The sequence below is a fragment of the Oryzias latipes genome, chromosome 1 (assembly GCF_053564925.1).
Source record: "Oryzias latipes strain Hd-rR chromosome 1, Olatipes_Hd-rR_3.1".
Taxonomy (NCBI): domain Eukaryota; kingdom Metazoa; phylum Chordata; class Actinopteri; order Beloniformes; family Adrianichthyidae; genus Oryzias; species Oryzias latipes.
Window position 1 is genome coordinate 14,882,476 of NC_136237.1, and position 16,986 is coordinate 14,899,461.

The 16,986-nt window shown below is 41.7% G+C and overlaps 1 protein-coding gene across 5 annotated transcripts in view; it reads right to left on the reverse strand.

Moving 5' to 3' along the window:
- Positions 1–16,740, reverse strand: part of zgc:92360 (arf-GAP with dual PH domain-containing protein 1) — a 40,480-nt gene extending 23,740 nt beyond the window's left edge. The window contains exons 1-3 of one of the 5 annotated variants that reach the window (XM_078943090.1): positions 16,537–16,740; positions 16,346–16,447; positions 12,581–12,622 (exon numbers count right to left, since the gene is read on the reverse strand). In XM_078943090.1, coding sequence (XP_078799216.1) covers positions 12,581–12,622; positions 16,346–16,433 — 130 coding nt within the window. In that variant the 5' untranslated portion in view covers positions 16,434–16,447; positions 16,537–16,740. The other 4 variants (XM_078942985.1, XM_004084756.5, XM_078943112.1 and 1 more) reach the window with 4 other exon arrangements.
- Positions 16,741–16,986: the final 246 nt, after the last annotated feature.

Below are 16,986 nucleotides of genomic sequence, written 5' to 3' on the forward strand. Positions count from 1 at the left end.
TCCTGGCCACTCTCAACCAGGATATGTGGTTATGGGAGGCCTACTGCCGAGAGGAGGAGAGGGTCGATTCTACTGACTGGTTCGAGCTCCCCGCCTCAGCGTTTAACGGCAGTCGCCTGGCTATGAGGGGGGGCCACCGTCGTCGTCGCCGCCACCGCCCTTCTCGGCGTCCCGTCGTGGTTCCGGAGGTGGACCTGGAGGCACCCCAACCCGGTCCTGCGTCCAGGAGGGCGCCTGATGCACCCCAACCCGTTCCGGCTCCGAGGAGGGTGCTGGACCCACCACGACCGGTTCCCGCTCCGAGGGGGGTGTCGGACCCGCCACGACCCGTTCCTGCTCCCAGGCGGGCCCTGGACAGGGGGAGGGAAGACCGGAGGGAGCCGGACCCACCTCAACCTTTTCCTGCACCAGACGTCTGGCCCGAGGCCCCTTCAACGGACGTCTGGCCCGAGGCCCCTTCACCGGACGTCTGGCCCGAGCCCCCTGCACCGGACGTCTGGCCCGAGCCCCCTGCACCGGACGTCTGGCCCGAGCCCCCTGCACCGGACGTCTGGCCCGAGCCCCCTGCACCGGACGTCTGGCCCGAGCCCCCTGCACCGGACGTCTGGCCCGAGCCCCCTGCACCGGACGTCTGGCCCGAGCCCCCTGCACCGGACGTCTGGCCCGAGCCCCCTGCACCGGACGCCTGGCCCGAGCCCCCTGCACAGGACGCCTGGCCCGAGCTCCCGGCTCCGCATCCTGAGCCCGAGCCCCCGGCTCCGCATCCTGAGCCCGAGCCCCTGGCTCCTCATCCTGAGCCCGAGCCCCCGGCTCCTCATCCTGAGCCCGAGCCCCCGGCTCCGCATCCTGAGCCCGAGCCCCCGGCTCCGCATCCTGAGCCCGGGCCCCCGGCTCCAGACGCCTGGCCCGAGCCCCCGGCTCCAGACGCCTGGCCCGAGCCCCCGGCTCCAGACGCCTGGCCCGAGCCGCCTGCCGCGGACCCTGAGCCCGAGCCGCCTGCCGCGGACCCTGGGCCCGAGTTGCCAGCCGTTTGCTGGTCGGACGATCAAGGCCGGACGGCGCGGCCTCCCGGCCGCCCTCCACACCCGCCTCGACGGACAGAGCGGCCTCATGGCCGTCCCCCGGACCCGCCTCGACGGACAGAGCGGCCTCATGGCCGTCCTCCGGACCCGTCACGTCTAACTGAGCGGCCTCCCGGCCGTCCTCCCGGCCCGTCTCACCAGACTATGTTGGCCCTTGTACTGGCCTTTCGGGCCCCCTCCTCTTGGACTCTAGTAGGAACCTCGGTGCGGTTCCTTGAGGGGGGGGTTATGTCACGGTTTCTGTTTCTTTGCCCTTGTGGTTTGTTTCCTTTTTGTTCTGGCATGTTTTGAGTTACTTCCTGTTTTATTTTGTAGTGTTTCCTGGTTTGTTGTAGTTTTGAGTTTTACTTTGGTCCCCATCCTTCCTGAGTGTTTCCACCTGTGTCTCGTTTGCCTGCATGTATTTAAGTCTTGTCATTCCCTTCCTCCTGTGCTGGTCCATAGTTTGTAATTGTGCTGTTCCTTGGTTTTGAGTGTTTCTGTATTTCGAGTATTCTAGCCTGCTGAAGCAGTGGTTTTGGTTTTTTTGTAGTTTTTGTTATTAAACCCCCATTCCCTGCATCCTCCTGCCTACTCTCCTCTCTGCGCCTGGGTACTTCCCTTCTCCCCCGTTACAGACTCTGGCGATACGATACATATCCCGATATTTTACCGAAACATGTTTTCTTTCTGTTTTTTTAAATATGACTTTGAAAAAGCTCAACCTGAATTTTAATGTCTTCCACTGTAATAAAATGGTCATATTCGGTTTAATGATCACAATGTTAAGCACTGCAATTGTATCTCATATATAAGTTGAGTTTACCAAAGCAAATTCATAGTGCTTTTATTTTGGTAAGTTAATATATAGAAAGGGAACAGTCAACATTGTCTGATTTAAAAAATATCTACATTTTTCAGTGTAAGAAAAAACAAAGAATGAATGAGCCTTAACCAATAAGTTTCTATTGGGGAAATAAAATGCTGTTTATTTTCAGCATTAATGTAGCTTCTCTAGTGCTTTTAAACAGTTCAGGAGCCTGAATGGAGCTTCAAAAATAAAGAGTGGGGAGGACACTGATTCTTTCCAGAAACAATAAACTGGGATGATGAGGCAGCATGACAGAACGAAGGAAAGTTGCTTTAATGTGACAAAAAAGGGGCTTTTTTTTACAATCTGCTCTGTTGCACCTTTGCAGCCACGCTTCTCCCACACAGAAGTAAACTAGTAACACTGATCACCACAATATCAGCCTTTTTCAGAGCGTTGTACACATCCCTCTGAGCCATCAGGTCGCTAAACTAGAATCTATTGCTGGGAGGTTTTGCAGAACTTTAGCCCGCTTTGCTGATAGCATGTTAGCAGATGCTAAGCGCATTAGCCTATTAGCTGCTGCCGTGCTTCATCGTCTATCTTATTTATCTGAGCCGCTAAAAAGCACAGCAATCCACGATTTTATATCTTACTGGCAGCAACATGGCTCAGAGTTTCTGTTTGGTATCCATTCAAGTAAAAACTAAGTAGTTCATGTCTCATAACAACAGAACAAGCTGCCTCTGGCTGCAGTCTTCCTGTTGTCTTGTGCAGAGTAGAGCTGCTCAAAGAGGCTCCGTGTTCTCTGCTGCCAACTAGCGGTCGGAGGGTGAAGTAGACAACAAGAGTCAGACGCTGAAGGACGCTCAGAAATAATTAAATAAATCTCGTCCTGGCAGCATTTTGAATCGATACAAGTATTGCCAAATGACTTATTGCGATATATAGCTGAATCGATTTTTTCTTACACCCCTACAAATAAACATATTACTATCATTAATGGTTTTAACTTCTTTCATTACTTCCCCCGCTGTCCTGAAAAAAAAATAAGATAGGCCTAACGTTACATTATATTAATATTCTGGGCTGTGTGTGTGTGAGAGAGAGAGAGTGAGAGAGACGCATTTCTAGCGTCTCTAATGAGGTAGTTATGCCTAATAACTTTCAATGTGTTTTATATGGATATTAGGGCTTCTCAAAGTCCGGACCAAATGGCAAGCCCATAACTTACCTCTGTATAGGAGAAAAATACTCAAAACTCAAAACTAATTTTTTCCCATTGACTTACACTAACGTTACAGTCTGAAATAATGTGCCTTTTTAAATTGTTGTATTTTGTTACCAAAGTGGTGGTTAACATTGCTGTTTTTCTTTTCTCTATTGTCTAGATAATGAAGTTGACGGAGAAGCAGTGGACTATGGATTGATTGGGAGGATGATTTCATGCCTCTTTGAAGGATCGTTTAAGAAGCAAGCCAAATTTAACTGATTTGTTCAGCAGTGGAAAGAAACCGTGACACTAACCCTCGAGCCTGTCCCAGTACATTCAGAGACGGCAACAGCGGAATCAAGGTACCGGTAACAGTAATGTTATGTCATTGTTATAAAGTTAGGCCTAAGTACCATATTTTTCTGACTATAAGTCGCACTTGAGGATAAGTCGCATCAGTCCAAAAATATGTCATGATGAGGAAAAAAACATATATGTCGCACTGGACTATAAGTTGCATTTATTTAGAACCAAGAGAAAACATTACCATCTATAGCCGCAAGAGGTTACTACTGAAGAAGTTTTTTATCTGGATCTGAATTCACCTCTCTCTCTGGTAGTTTATGTAGTGTAACATTATGCATTAGTGTGTACACACTAATGCATAATGTTACACTGTCTGTGTAGTCTTAATGCAGGGGTAGAAAGTAACTAAGTACATTTACTCCAGTACTGTACTTCAGACCTAATGTTGAGGTACTTGTAGTTTACTTGAGTCTTTTCTTTTCATGCCACTTTCTACTTTATTCCATTACATTCATCTGTTCCAGCTTTAGTTACTCCACTACATTTATCTGTTCCAGCTTTAGTTACTCCTCTACATTCAAGTCCAACTGAGATGATGAGATCATTAAACACAACACAACTGATTGGATCCTTTACTCTTTCTGCAACGGTTTAATACTTAACTACATTTTCCTGATGATACTTGCACACTTTTACTGATGTAACATCTACTCTGTAGGACTTTAACTTGTATTGTTACAGTGTGGTTAATTTGCCAAAATTTTAAGACTATTGTTTTATTTTATCATAGTCATGCCCTCCCATCATCAGCCTTCCCAGCAGTTTTCATCATTCCTAAATTTCCCAGAGATGTTCAGACAAAGTTGGATCAAAAACCGCCATGCAAAATTGAGAGATCCAATCACAACAAAATCATAAGAACATTGTATGAAACCATGGCCCTGATCAAAATGGAAGTTTTGCAACCCAACTGGATCACAGCATTTGAGTTATTAATACTATGTCTGTTACATTCCTCACCTTATTTTGCATCGCTGTTACAGGTTTCCGACCAATGATGACTATGTGAAAGTGTTTAAGGCCCTGATTTTGAAATACCCTTTCTTAAAGGACAAAGAAGGCAATGGTTATGTGAGTTGACAGAATATTAATTGCCAACCTTTATTTATTATACTAGAGTACTGATCCAGTCAAGATAGTAACTCTGTTTTCTGCATTTTGTTGCGCACATTGTTTTTCACTATGTATTTTCATGCTTGTGCTTTCAGTTTTCTGCAAGTGGTTTGTATGCTTATTTAATTGTTCTGTTTTATATTATTTTAAATAGCATACCTGGCACATGTCTCTCAAACGTAAGTTCAAATATGAGCGGGTGCCACTGGTAGATAATGAAGAGGTGTGAAAAATGAAACATAATTTTGGTCATCACAGAAAACCTTTACAACTGGAAGAAAACACAAGTAAACGAGCCAAGGCATCAAAGGTCAGAGCATCTTCTTTGGTTTGCTTTGTATCTATGTGTGCATGTTTTACACACAAGCAGTGTGACCCAATGGTTAGCCCCTTAACCCAGAATGGTATAGAATGGTCCCCCCTGTAAAGTGCTTTAAGTAGCTATGATAAAGCGCTTAGAAAATGTAATAAATTATTATTAGGGGCTCATTTTTCATAAACATTAAAAAGGGTAAAAGCAACTGTCAAATGAGCAAATGTTTGTCATCCCTCTGTGTCGTAGAAGGTGGATATTATTGAGGAAGATGATACCTCAGTAGCGAGCCATGTGAAAGTCCTGCAGGACCAGTACCGGAAGATACAGCCAGATGCCCGAACGGTGGAGGAACAGATGATGAGGACATTTGCTTGGAGAGGGCGAGAGATTGCCAATGGGATGACTGTCAAAGATGACTGTCAAAGAAGAAACAGTCCATGCGGGGTGTGTCTACATTTATTTCCTTACATTTGTGTTGGGAGTTCATAGTAAATTACTAAAGGCTGTCTTTTTTTTATTTTAAAATCCTATGATAATGTTGTGACATGTTTCCATGTTGCAGCTATTTCAGGAAATGGGCCGGCTTCATGATGAAATGAATATCTGCCGAAGATTCGAAGATGGCTTTAAGGTCCTAGTTCACAAAGTGCTTAGCTTGACTCAAACGAAATTTCCCCTTGCAGATCTGGCTTTGGAGGAAAGAGAGGCTGCCCTCACCGAAGATGTCCCTGGTAAGTGGTCACCCCTAGTGTTGTGGAGCCATTTAAGCTTAATTTATTTTCTATTTGTCTATAAGATAACATCTAACTAACCAAAATACACTGTACATTCACGTAATACACTTGCTTTTTTGAATTTATTTTTGTACTTAATTTTCATGGATTGATTTCAGAGCGGCAATCCTGCTGTTGCCGATTCTTTTCAAGGAGAAAAATGACATACTCGTCATACTTGGGGAGGTGTGTAATATGCATATAGTTTTATTTTTTTATTTTTTTACATTACTTCCCACAGAGACAGTCCCACAGTTTTTTTTTGTGTATGTATGTGTGTTTATATACAAATATATGAAGAGTTGTTGTTGTGTTAGTGTTGTTTTTCTTTTTAATGAATGCTTGTGGTAGACTTAAGGTAACTACTTTATGATCTTTATGATCGCTTCAAGAACGAGTGCGTGTGTCGCGTTGCTACTTCTCTGACGCTACCATTTTGGTCTGATAATCATATTTTGCATCGCCATATTTCATTTTTTTGCTGTCCCACCCCTAGTTGTTTTGATTGTTAAAAATCAATAATTAATCAATATTGAACTTACTTATTACAATTTTCACGAATTGTGACTGTAAAGCTCCTTTGACACAATTTGCATTGTGAAAGGCGCTATATAAATAAATGTGACTTGACTTGACTTGAATCTCTTGCAGGAACAGCCACCATCGCCATATCCTACTGTACAACTCAAAGCTGTCACTGACTGGAGAAGTGTGCTGACTCAAAGGGTCCCTGCAGTGGTCAAACTGGATGGGCAGTCAGTCTGCAGGGCGCTCGGTTTGGAGGAAAGTGTTATTGCTGCTTTTTGTGCTTACTTCATCTACAACATTGTATATCCATCTCGCCTGAAGAACACCCTGATTTTCATTCAGCGGTATGTTCTAAAAATGTCTGAGGTTAATGATAAGCCTCTACCTGTTATTTTGACAAGAGTAATCAACATTTTAGCTTGATCAACAATCGCAATGCCTACACAATTCAGCTGTCCTAAATGCTCTCGAAGAGCCTTCACATTGATGAAGTTAATCCAGTTAATCAGTTAATCAGCAGCTTGAAGGGAAACATCAGTATTTCAAACAGGTAGCTAGTTCCTCAAGGAACTTTATCAATGTTACATCAACTTTAAGCAGCTGCCATCAGTTTAGACAATGTTGGGAATTTTTCTCAACTAATATGTTTGGGGAGTATGAGGGGGTTATGGGACGCAGTGTTAACACACTGTTACAGTCTCTTCCTTCAGCTCTTAGGCATTCCATAACTGTTAGTGAGCATTACAAACATGTTAATTTTCAGGACATTACACTCAACCGAGTAACAGAGGTTGTGATTTACAGTGTTAAATACTGTGTGGGAGATGTCTTTGTGGTGGGTCATTTGCACTGTGAAAAAATACCTTTGTTTTTCAGGTCAAATATGTTCTAAACATACACACAGATTGGGCGTTATGTGGAAAAATATTAATTCCTATTTCTTTCTGTCATCACTATTACGCCTACTTGGTGAAATATGAACAGGACTGGACTGTCCTTGACCCTTTTGAGGTGATGGATTTTCATGCTTTGGATACATACTGTTTCGATGATAAACTGTTTGTTAGTATGCGGCATTTATGTTAAGATGTGTTGGGAGGGTTGTAGAGCATTGTGGATGAGCTCAAAGCTTGTGTTTTTTAATCCAGAACACATCAAGTGTCATGAAGTTTATTCGTTAAGTGACTCTCTTCACTTTGATGTGGTGTGCTAAAGTGTTTTGCTTGGTCTTTGAGTTTGAATAAACTCGTGTGTTTCTGCACTAGATTGCTGTTCTTATTAGTGATGTTCATGAAATTGAAAGAAGGAAAATATAAATGGTTCCATTGTATTTATTCCCTGTATCTGATATCGCTGTTCATTTTGTTTTTGGAGTGGCAGTAAGTTGTCAGTTGGTCAGTGAAATGCTTCTTAAAAACTAATAATTTTTAATGTTTATTTATATCAGACATGACATCCTAAATATTGTGGCATTTTATTTTGGGATGTTACATTGTATGGTTGTGAGATGAATTATTATTGAATCTGTGAATTAAACTGTTTTCCATTTAAGGACTAAAATAAATGTCTAAAATTCAGTTAGTTGTTTGTCTTTATTTTCTTTCACTCCTTAAGGAATAAAAATGAACTTTTTTGCCACCTAAAGCTACAAAATGGCTTTGTCACTGGGGCGGTACCTTAATGGGACAAAATTGTACCTTTTTCCAGAGGTACTTTATTGTACCTTTGTCTAAGGTACATTATTGATCCTCAAAGGTACAGTATTGGCCCTTAGAAGGTACAAACAAGTAAGGTACAAATTTGCTCCTCTGACTCAAGGTACAATAATGTACCTTTGAGGGTACCACCCCAGTTACAAGCTTTTGTTCCTTAAAGGTACAGTTTTGTACTTTTATTTCTGAGAGTGTTGAGGGAATAGACGAAGACTTCACAGTGGCAATGCCACACTGCTTCTAGTTAACCTGATGCATACTTGTGAAATTCATCTTAACTCACCGTTTATTAAAAATTGCTTTTGTTTGATTTGAAAATGCCAATCATACCTTTCTGGCAATGGTCCTGCACTGTCAATGAAAAGAACTTGTTACTGTGTTTCCCAATCATGGTCCTCGGAACACACAGTCCTGCATGTTTTCCATGTTGCCCTGCTTATAAACACCTGATTCTGCTTATCATCAGGCTCTGCAGTATGGAAGTATTTGTGTAGCATAAGTTAAAGAAAAGGCAATACCAGAAATGCTTTTTCATTTTGAAAATAAAGCTGCATTTGTTGACTGAAACCGCTTTTTCTTTTTCTTCTTCTTCTTCAACACCGCTCATTTTGTCACTTAATTAAAATGAGTAAAAAAAAAAATTAAATTTTATTTTCGAAAAGTTGTTTAATAAATGTGTAGCAAAATTCAGTTAGAAATATATAATTTGACCATTAAAATTGATTAACAGAAATGCTTTTTCATTTTCAAAATGAAGCTGCATTTATTGACTCAAGGTTAGAAGGAAAAAGATATCCGCCAAACCGTTCTTTTTTTCAACGCCGCTTGTTCTGTCACTTAATTAAAATTAATAAAGATTATGGTATTTGACACTTAATTACGTGTCATTTTCTAAATGTGTTGCAATTAGAAAAATCCTTCAAAATGCTTTTTCGTTTTCTACGTAAAAAACGCCTATTCTGTGTCATAAATAAAATGAAAATGCAAAGAGGATTTGATAATTTGTGTTTTCACATCCATCCTGCGAAAGGTGTCGCATAACTCAATCCCACTCAGCATTTCCAGGGGGGAAGTGGGGCGATGACGTCAGTGCTTTCTCTGTGTGTCCAGCTGTTAAGAGACACAGACATGTATAGGAGCAGTGTGCCCAGGCTTGTAGCATTGTGTTATCGGCAGGGGAGAGGGCTTTGTGACGGCTGTGCACTCCTGATGATTGTACACAGCTTCTCAGGACTACGTAGCAGCATTTCCACCTTCTGCGGCCCTCCTTTGGATGCACAGCAGTTCGTCAAAGCTTCCCCCGGACTACCTTTGTCTTTGGACTGGCAGCTGCCTTGGCCTAGCGCGCTCACGAATCCCCGCTTTCCGCAACTCCGCATCGCCGAAGGTGAAGTGCTGCAATGCAGACTCGAGATAATGTAAACCATTTTATTAATTTGTGTTTCTAGTAGTGTCCAGACAATAATAGGCTGATGTTATTCCCTCATATATTTACTTACAAGATGCTCATTGTGGCATTTTGGAGTTTGAAGTTACTCCACGGCTAATGTTTTTAGCACGTCAGCTTAAACTTTTGCCGTATGCTGGTTGGACCAACACGCACTGACGTCATCACACTACCTTCCCCCTGGAAATGCTGAGTGGGATTGAGTTATGCGACACCTTTCGCAGAATTGATGTGAAAACGCAAATGCAATCCCCTCTTTGCATTTTTGTTTTAAGTGTGACGCAGGATAATTGGTTATTAAGTAGAAAATGAAAAAGCATTTTGAAGGATTGATTTGCAATTTATTTTTGAGTTATTTCATGCAGTTACATTGTGAAAATGAAAAAGCATTTCTGTTAATCCATTTTAATGATCAAATTAGATATTTATGGCCCGCAGCAGCAGTCACTGACTGCAAGGACCATATTGTTTTCGCAGTTGGAACGACGACTTCGTCGCCTTTCAGCGAGAATGTGACCCCCGCCGCATGCTCGAAAAGTCACCAAAACGTGCACACACCTGGGATAAATTGCAAATGAATTTTCCACAAAGTCAACGTCACCCCCCCGAAGACGATGACATCACGGCCAGCGATCCCGTCAAAAAAATGAATGGGCCGAAAATCGCGTATGGGGCCCAACAAAATGTACCTCAAAATACAGTCGCGAAACCAAAACACACGTGTCGGGGATATCCCAAAGAAGTTTTGAAATCATTACGGCGTGGCCACACGACCTACGGCTTGGCGGCCATTTTGTGGCGAACTCTGAGAATTGGCGATTTTCGTGTTTTCTCACGATATGGGGAAACGACACTTTTGTTTGAGCGATTTTCACGCAATTGCACACACTTGCTGCCAGCTCCAGTCTACAAACACCACAGAAGTGTCGTTGACCTTTGACCTTGGGAAAAGGCCGCCATCTGTAATTTTCTCAAAAAAGCACCTTTAGCACCAGATACAAACGAAAACTCGTCGTTGAAATTTTCATCAATCGTCTCGTAACTTTTCGGGCATCAACGGCCAGCTACTCTGGACAAAATGTTGGAATTAGAAGTTGTAGAATTTGAACGGCGTGCGCGTGGCGAGCTCGCAACCGTTGCCATCTTAGCTAGCTCGCACATTTTTCATCGGAATGTCGTGAAGAGGAAATATGCAATTCCCTGGCCCGCGCTGAACAGACGATGTCACGCACGACAAGATCGATAAAGGAATGTGGGCGTGGTAAGCAAAAAACCGTCGCCAAAAAATGTGCCGACTCAGCAAAAACGGAAAAATTCTGAACTTTTTTTTTGAGAATCGCCAAACGAAACCAATCTACCCTTGTTCGCGATATCCAAAGGAAGTTTTGAAATCATTACGGGATGGTGACACGACCTACGGTTTGGCGGCCATTTTGTGCCAAAATACAATACAATATGAAAAAATGAACTTTTTTTCCAGGGATTTTCACGAAATTTCACTCACATGTTGCTAGAGCGAGTCCACAACTACCTCTGGAGTTTCGTCGACCTTTGACCTCAGGAAAAGGCCGCCATCTTGAATTTTCTATAAAAAACACCTGTACCGCTGGATTCAATCGTAAACTTATCTCGAAATCATCTCAAAACTTTTTGGGAATCAGTGGCAAGCTACTGTGGAAAAAATGTTGGAATAGGAAGTTGTAGATTTTAAAGGGCGTGCGCGTGGCGCACTGAAATAAGTCCTATGTTTTTCACAGGACTACTGTGAAATTTGAATGCATGCAATAATGCCTGAAACTGCATACATTGAAAAACACTGGATATGGACATATAAGGAATGTGGGCGTGGTTAGAATAAAACCACTGTTGCTAAGGACGACAAAAAGTTTACTTTTACCGATTTGTCTGAAACTGACGTCGATCTGTTCGTCCCCCCGAGGGGACCAAAACATAATATGGTTTCTATGGAGATAAAATCAACAGAAAAGCCGCCATTTTGAAAAAAGTGTTTTTTTTTACTAACTTATGACGTATAGCTCTCACCAATGGAGGAATGTGTTTTTCTGAGTCAGTTGATGATGCTGCACGCTATGCTAGCACTTTTAGCCACATTAGCATAGCTAACATAGTTAGCACAATTAGCATTTTAGGTAATGTGTTTTTTCTGTGTCAGTTGATGATGCTGATCGCTATGCTAGCACTTTTAGCCACATTAGCATAGCTAGCATAGTTAGCATAATTAGCATTTTAGGTAATGTGTTTTTCTGAGTCAGTTGATGATGCTGATCGCTATGCTAGCAATTTTAGCCACATTAGCATAGTTAGCATAATTAGCATTTTAGGTAATGTGTTTTTCTGAGTTAGTTGATGATGATGATCGCTATGCTAGCACTTTTAGCCAAATTAGCATAGTAAGCATAATTAGCAAAATCAGCCTTGACTAGCTTTTAATTTGTGGGCGGTGAGGGCGGTGAAGGCGGCGGTGGTGCGTAGAGTTGGGCGTAGAAGGCGGTTTGCGTCTGCGGGCCATACAACGCCGCTTGCGGCTTTAATTCTAATTGAATTTTGCTACACATTTACTAGAGAACTTTTTTGAAAAGGAAATGTCAAATACTATTTTCTTTATCATTTTAATTAAGTGACAGAATAAGCGGTGTTGTAGAAGAGAAGAAAAAGTGATTTGGCGGATTGCTTTTTCTTTTTAATTTTGAGTCAACAAATGCAGCTTAATTGTGAAAATGAAAATGCATTTTCTGGTATTGACTTTTATTTTTAATTATGCTACACAAATGCTTCCATACTGCAGAAGCCTGCCAATGACAGTCATCAAAGCCAGGTGTGTTTGAACAGGACTAGATTGAAATAAAATATAGGACAGTGTTCCCCGAGGACAGTGGCGGTTTTTCCTATGGGCAATGTGGGTGGTTGTGCAGTGCTCAATCTTGCAGGGGGAGCACACACCAAAAAAATAAAGAAATAATTACCACCCTCGTGCAGTTTTTCTAGACTAAAACTGCTCATTTTCACATAATGCTAATGAAATGTGGGCCAGGGCGCCCCTACTATTGTGTCAAGTTGCTGCTTAACAACAGTAAAGTATTGACAGTATTTTGTACTGTCTGTGTAGAATATGCTAGAGGAGTCCATGTGTGCAGGGGGAAACAAACTTGCAACTGCAGAGGATGTGAACAGGTAGAGAGGAAAAGCAGGTAGAAAGGCGGGGGAGGGGCTTTGACTCACCGCTTATGAGTCCAGACCCCACAACAAACCAACTGCTGCTTCCTAATAAAAAAAAAGTTTTTATTCATAAAATCATTATTATACTTTATTGGGTTTTCTGGATTTTTTGAAAAAGTAAAAAAAAAACAAAAAACAATAGGAGTCTGCATCAAAGTGAATTTGTTTCCATCCTCTCATTCATCCTAACTCTGGGTGTCTGACAGACAGAAAAGTCTATTCAGGGTTGGGGAAAAAGGACAACAGGTCAAAGAAAATATCAGGTGCCCAGTTTATAAATAAAAGAAGAGAAGAGGAACCAGGGCTCCAGACTGCGACCAATTGGTCGCATTTTGCGACCAAAATTTGAGAGTGTGCGAGTAAATTTTACATCCACTCGCACATGTGCTACCAGTAAATTTGCCTCCCCCACCCTTTGTATTTTTAATACATAAAACGTAGAAGGGTCACGTCAATGATCAATGAAATAATCAATGAGACGCGAGCCCACACGCACGCAGGCAGACACACACACTCACGCACATACTCATGAAACGCGAGCACACATTCGCGGGAAGCCTAGGGGGTGGGGCCTAGAGATATTCGCGCGCGCGTAAACATCTGTGGGAAGGAAACGGAGACATATATCATCACAACCTGATATGTGCGTGCGCCTGAGCTACGGGTAAGCGAACTATTGATTCATTCTTCCGACCTGCGTCTGGTGTACCAGGGCCAGATTCTACAGCAGGGGTCTCAAACTCGCGGCCCCCAAGATGATATTTTGCGGCCCCTGCCTTAATATGAGCGTTCAATTTTAATGCGGCTCGCCAGTTTGTATGTGAGACACTTTTTCATTGTCGTGCGTGGAGCTGACCAACCAATCACAGTGGGGTATATGACTCTTGGGGGGCATAACAATGACAGGGTTTGAAAGCAGGACACCTGACAGCCCCCTCCCCGGACCACATTCCTTACTTTCCTTTAGAACGTATTTTTTCGCTCGTAATTTTCTACATACATGCAGTCCGTGCTCAACTTTTCTCTGGGTCGCACAGAACCGGAGGAAGGTTTAGGTTTTGGTTACGGTTACGGCGGCACATCAAACGGTTTATGCACGGCTGTTAGGGCAGCTCACCGCTCCCGCGGGAGTCGGGTCAGCCGAGGAGATTAAATGTCCCACACCTACATGCATGACAGCTAACGAGGCTTGAACTTTAAATATGTGCGAGTGACAAGATACACTGAAAACACGTTGGGGAAAATGCAACGATAGACGTGTTTAAGATGATCCAGCATCCTGGATCGTTGGGGAGACCAGGCGGGGGGCGAAGGCGAATGAAGGACAACAGGAAATTGGAGTTGTCCTTACCATTCAATTTAGTTTTAATATTCCTCTCCCCCTCAGTATGATCTGTGTTATTATATATTTTATGCTTATTTGAATGTTTTGTAATGTATGTAGCCTTTTTTTAATCAATTGGTATTTTAAATTATTTTGATTGATCACTTAACTACAAAAACCATCAGGACACATGTCCCATAATGCATTGTTTTGTAGTCATCAGGGCAGCTTTCAGTCAGTGCAGTACTAAATTTCCAGCTGTGTTCGCTCAGGTTGGGGCCTTGCTCCCACCCCTTTCTCTGATATTTTTGTTTTGATTGACAGGTGATGTTGGAGCAAAAACAAAAATATACCTCACACACCAGGTGATCTGTGCAGCGTTGAGTCCACCTGGGTGATCTCAAACACTCTTTTGGTGTCACCAACATACATTTCCATCCGTTTTCTTTACTTATTTGTACTGTCATGACAGCGATGCTTTTGTCAGTTTACCTTGTTGTTACATCTTCAAAAGTGCAGATTAAAATGTGACACTGAATTTGAAATGGCACATTGTAATTTTTGTATCTATTATTAAACTATTTATTAGTAATACAGTGGAAATTAGTAGATTTGGTTAGCATGTTGATTTACGGTATGCGCCCCTAAATTTTCTGGTTGTGCCCCTAAAATTTTCAGTTGGGGGCCACTATGCTCCTAGTGAAAAAAGTTAGTCTGGAGCCCTGGGAACAAAAACACTCCAACGATAAAGGAATGCAGGCGGTCTAAGATTAACGTTCGCTAGGCGCCAAATTACTGTTTAAGAAGTAATTTTTTGAGAAACATTTGCCACATGGCTAATGAAAGTTTGCATTTAATTAGTCTTGTTAATTAGCTTATTGGTGTATGTCATCCAAGCTCTTCTGGCATTTTCATATTTAGTCAATGTTTCAGATGCAATGTACATAATCAATAGTGTTGTTTTGTGCAGTTTTACGTGGAACCGAAGCACATGAACAGATTCTTTAGTTTCCATCATTGATGTTCATTCATGAAGCCAACGGAAATTACTGGAATTATTTAATTTATAATTTGTCAGGGTTGTATACAGCTCAAGAAAAAAAATAACTGAAAAATGTGGCAATTTCATTTTTTTTCACCAGAGCCAGCCAGCCTTTAAAAAGAAAACACAAACTGAGCAAACTGTTAAGTGTGAAATAACTTGCATACTATATCTTAATTGTGCATTCAACTATAAAAGTATGTTTTATTTATATGATTAATGAAGTAAAATAAATAATGTATTTTGTTCTTGTGTTTGTGTGTATGCAGGCTTTGAGTTGTTGAGGACGGGGCTGGAAAGGGGAGGGGAGTGACAGTCAGGGTGGGTGGGCTCCGTCCAGTGTTTATGCCCAGGGCGTCAAACTAGTCAGAACCGCCTCTGGCTGAAGACGAGGGTTGAGAAACTCTAGGTTAAAGTGAGATACTGTAATTGGAGGAGGGCCATTTTTTCCTTCTTCCTGTATGTAAGAGTTTAGGTTGCTGATACCAGTAGTGACTATTATAAGCAGGTGATTTACAGGGAAAGATTCAATTTAAAAACAACTCATTTAGAAAAGCACACACACCAAAAGAAATAGAAAAAGGAAAAAAATCAAAAAGGGATTAATCCCTTTTTGGTTCATGTTGGATTTAAATCCAATGTTGGAATTAAACATCCAACATGAAACCAAAGCTACATTCTAGAAAGGCTGGACCAAAATCATTCTGCTGTGTACAATACCAAAAAAAAAGTGATAAGCTAAAAACTTTGTATATCCTGCAGGCAAACTTTAAACCATTAATGACTTCAGTTCCTGTACTGTTGAATATTTAAAGACAGACTGTGTAGGTCTTGAATTATATTTCACTTTTTAAAGAGTTGTAGCAAACCAGCAAAAGATATTGGGAATTTTACAAGTATAATTGCAAGACAGCTTATACTGTTACCATATACAGATGAGCAACAACTTGTTTTTTTTTCCATATCTCAAATACCAACATTGAAAAACTTTGAATTGAAAAAATGTTCTCATACTGGGGATATAATTAATTGTTTTAAACAGGTCAAAGAGGCCAAAATGGGGCTTTAAACTGATTTCGCTAGGACTGGTGAGGGTGCACCCGCCGTTCATGGCAGGTCAAGACACGTTCAGCTCTTTTCTCGGGTACTCCATGCCAAAGCCCTTCCAGCGAAGGTATTTCTTCCCGGTGTTACTTAAAGTTCCTAAGTTTTAATGTTACTCAAAACAAGTTGTTATTAAGGTCTTTTTTTGGGGGGCGAAAAGTATCGTACCAAGTTAAGGCTGGTGAAAATGGAAGACGAGGAGGAAAAAAGCAACGCTTTCATCAAAGTTGTATGACGAGATTAATTACTACGTCTCATCATGAAACTTTTAATGCCACGGTTGTTGTTTTTGTCTTACCTGGTGCGCCACAGTCTGCACAGGTGTTGTTTCCAGGTTTCTGGAGGATCTCTCTTAAAGCCCGGATTTTTCTTTCACTTCCCGACATTTTAGCGTGCAGATCTGTAAATCATCCACTCGTAGAGGTTACAAAAATTGATAAACACCCGATCCAGGTGTGTCTAATGGCCTCCACCCCCACACACACACACCTAAAAGTGCTGACAAGTCCGGACAGGTAAGTTTGGTCGCCAACTCCACAAGTTGTGCAATTCTAGTGAGGAAGACCGAAGATCGTGCTTTCTTCTTCCTTGGAGAGAAAAAAAATATATCAACACAGACATTCCTTTAAAATTCTTGACGAAGTTATTCAAACCATGTCTGTCTGCCAAGTGAGCATGCGCCAAAGACAAGGAAGTGAAGCGTGGAGGATATTTATGGCACCACATTGCAAACAAAACTTTCTAAGTTGAAAATGAAAATATTAAATATTTGCTTTCAAATACTTTTTCTCTGTTTTCATTTTTTTCTTTCAATTTTTTTTTTGCTCTCAACATTTTTTATTTTGTTTTCATTTTATTTTTTTTGCTTTCAAAAAATATTTTTGCAATTGCAACGCAAATGTTTTTGCATACGTTGTGTCTCATCTGGGAGGTATTCCA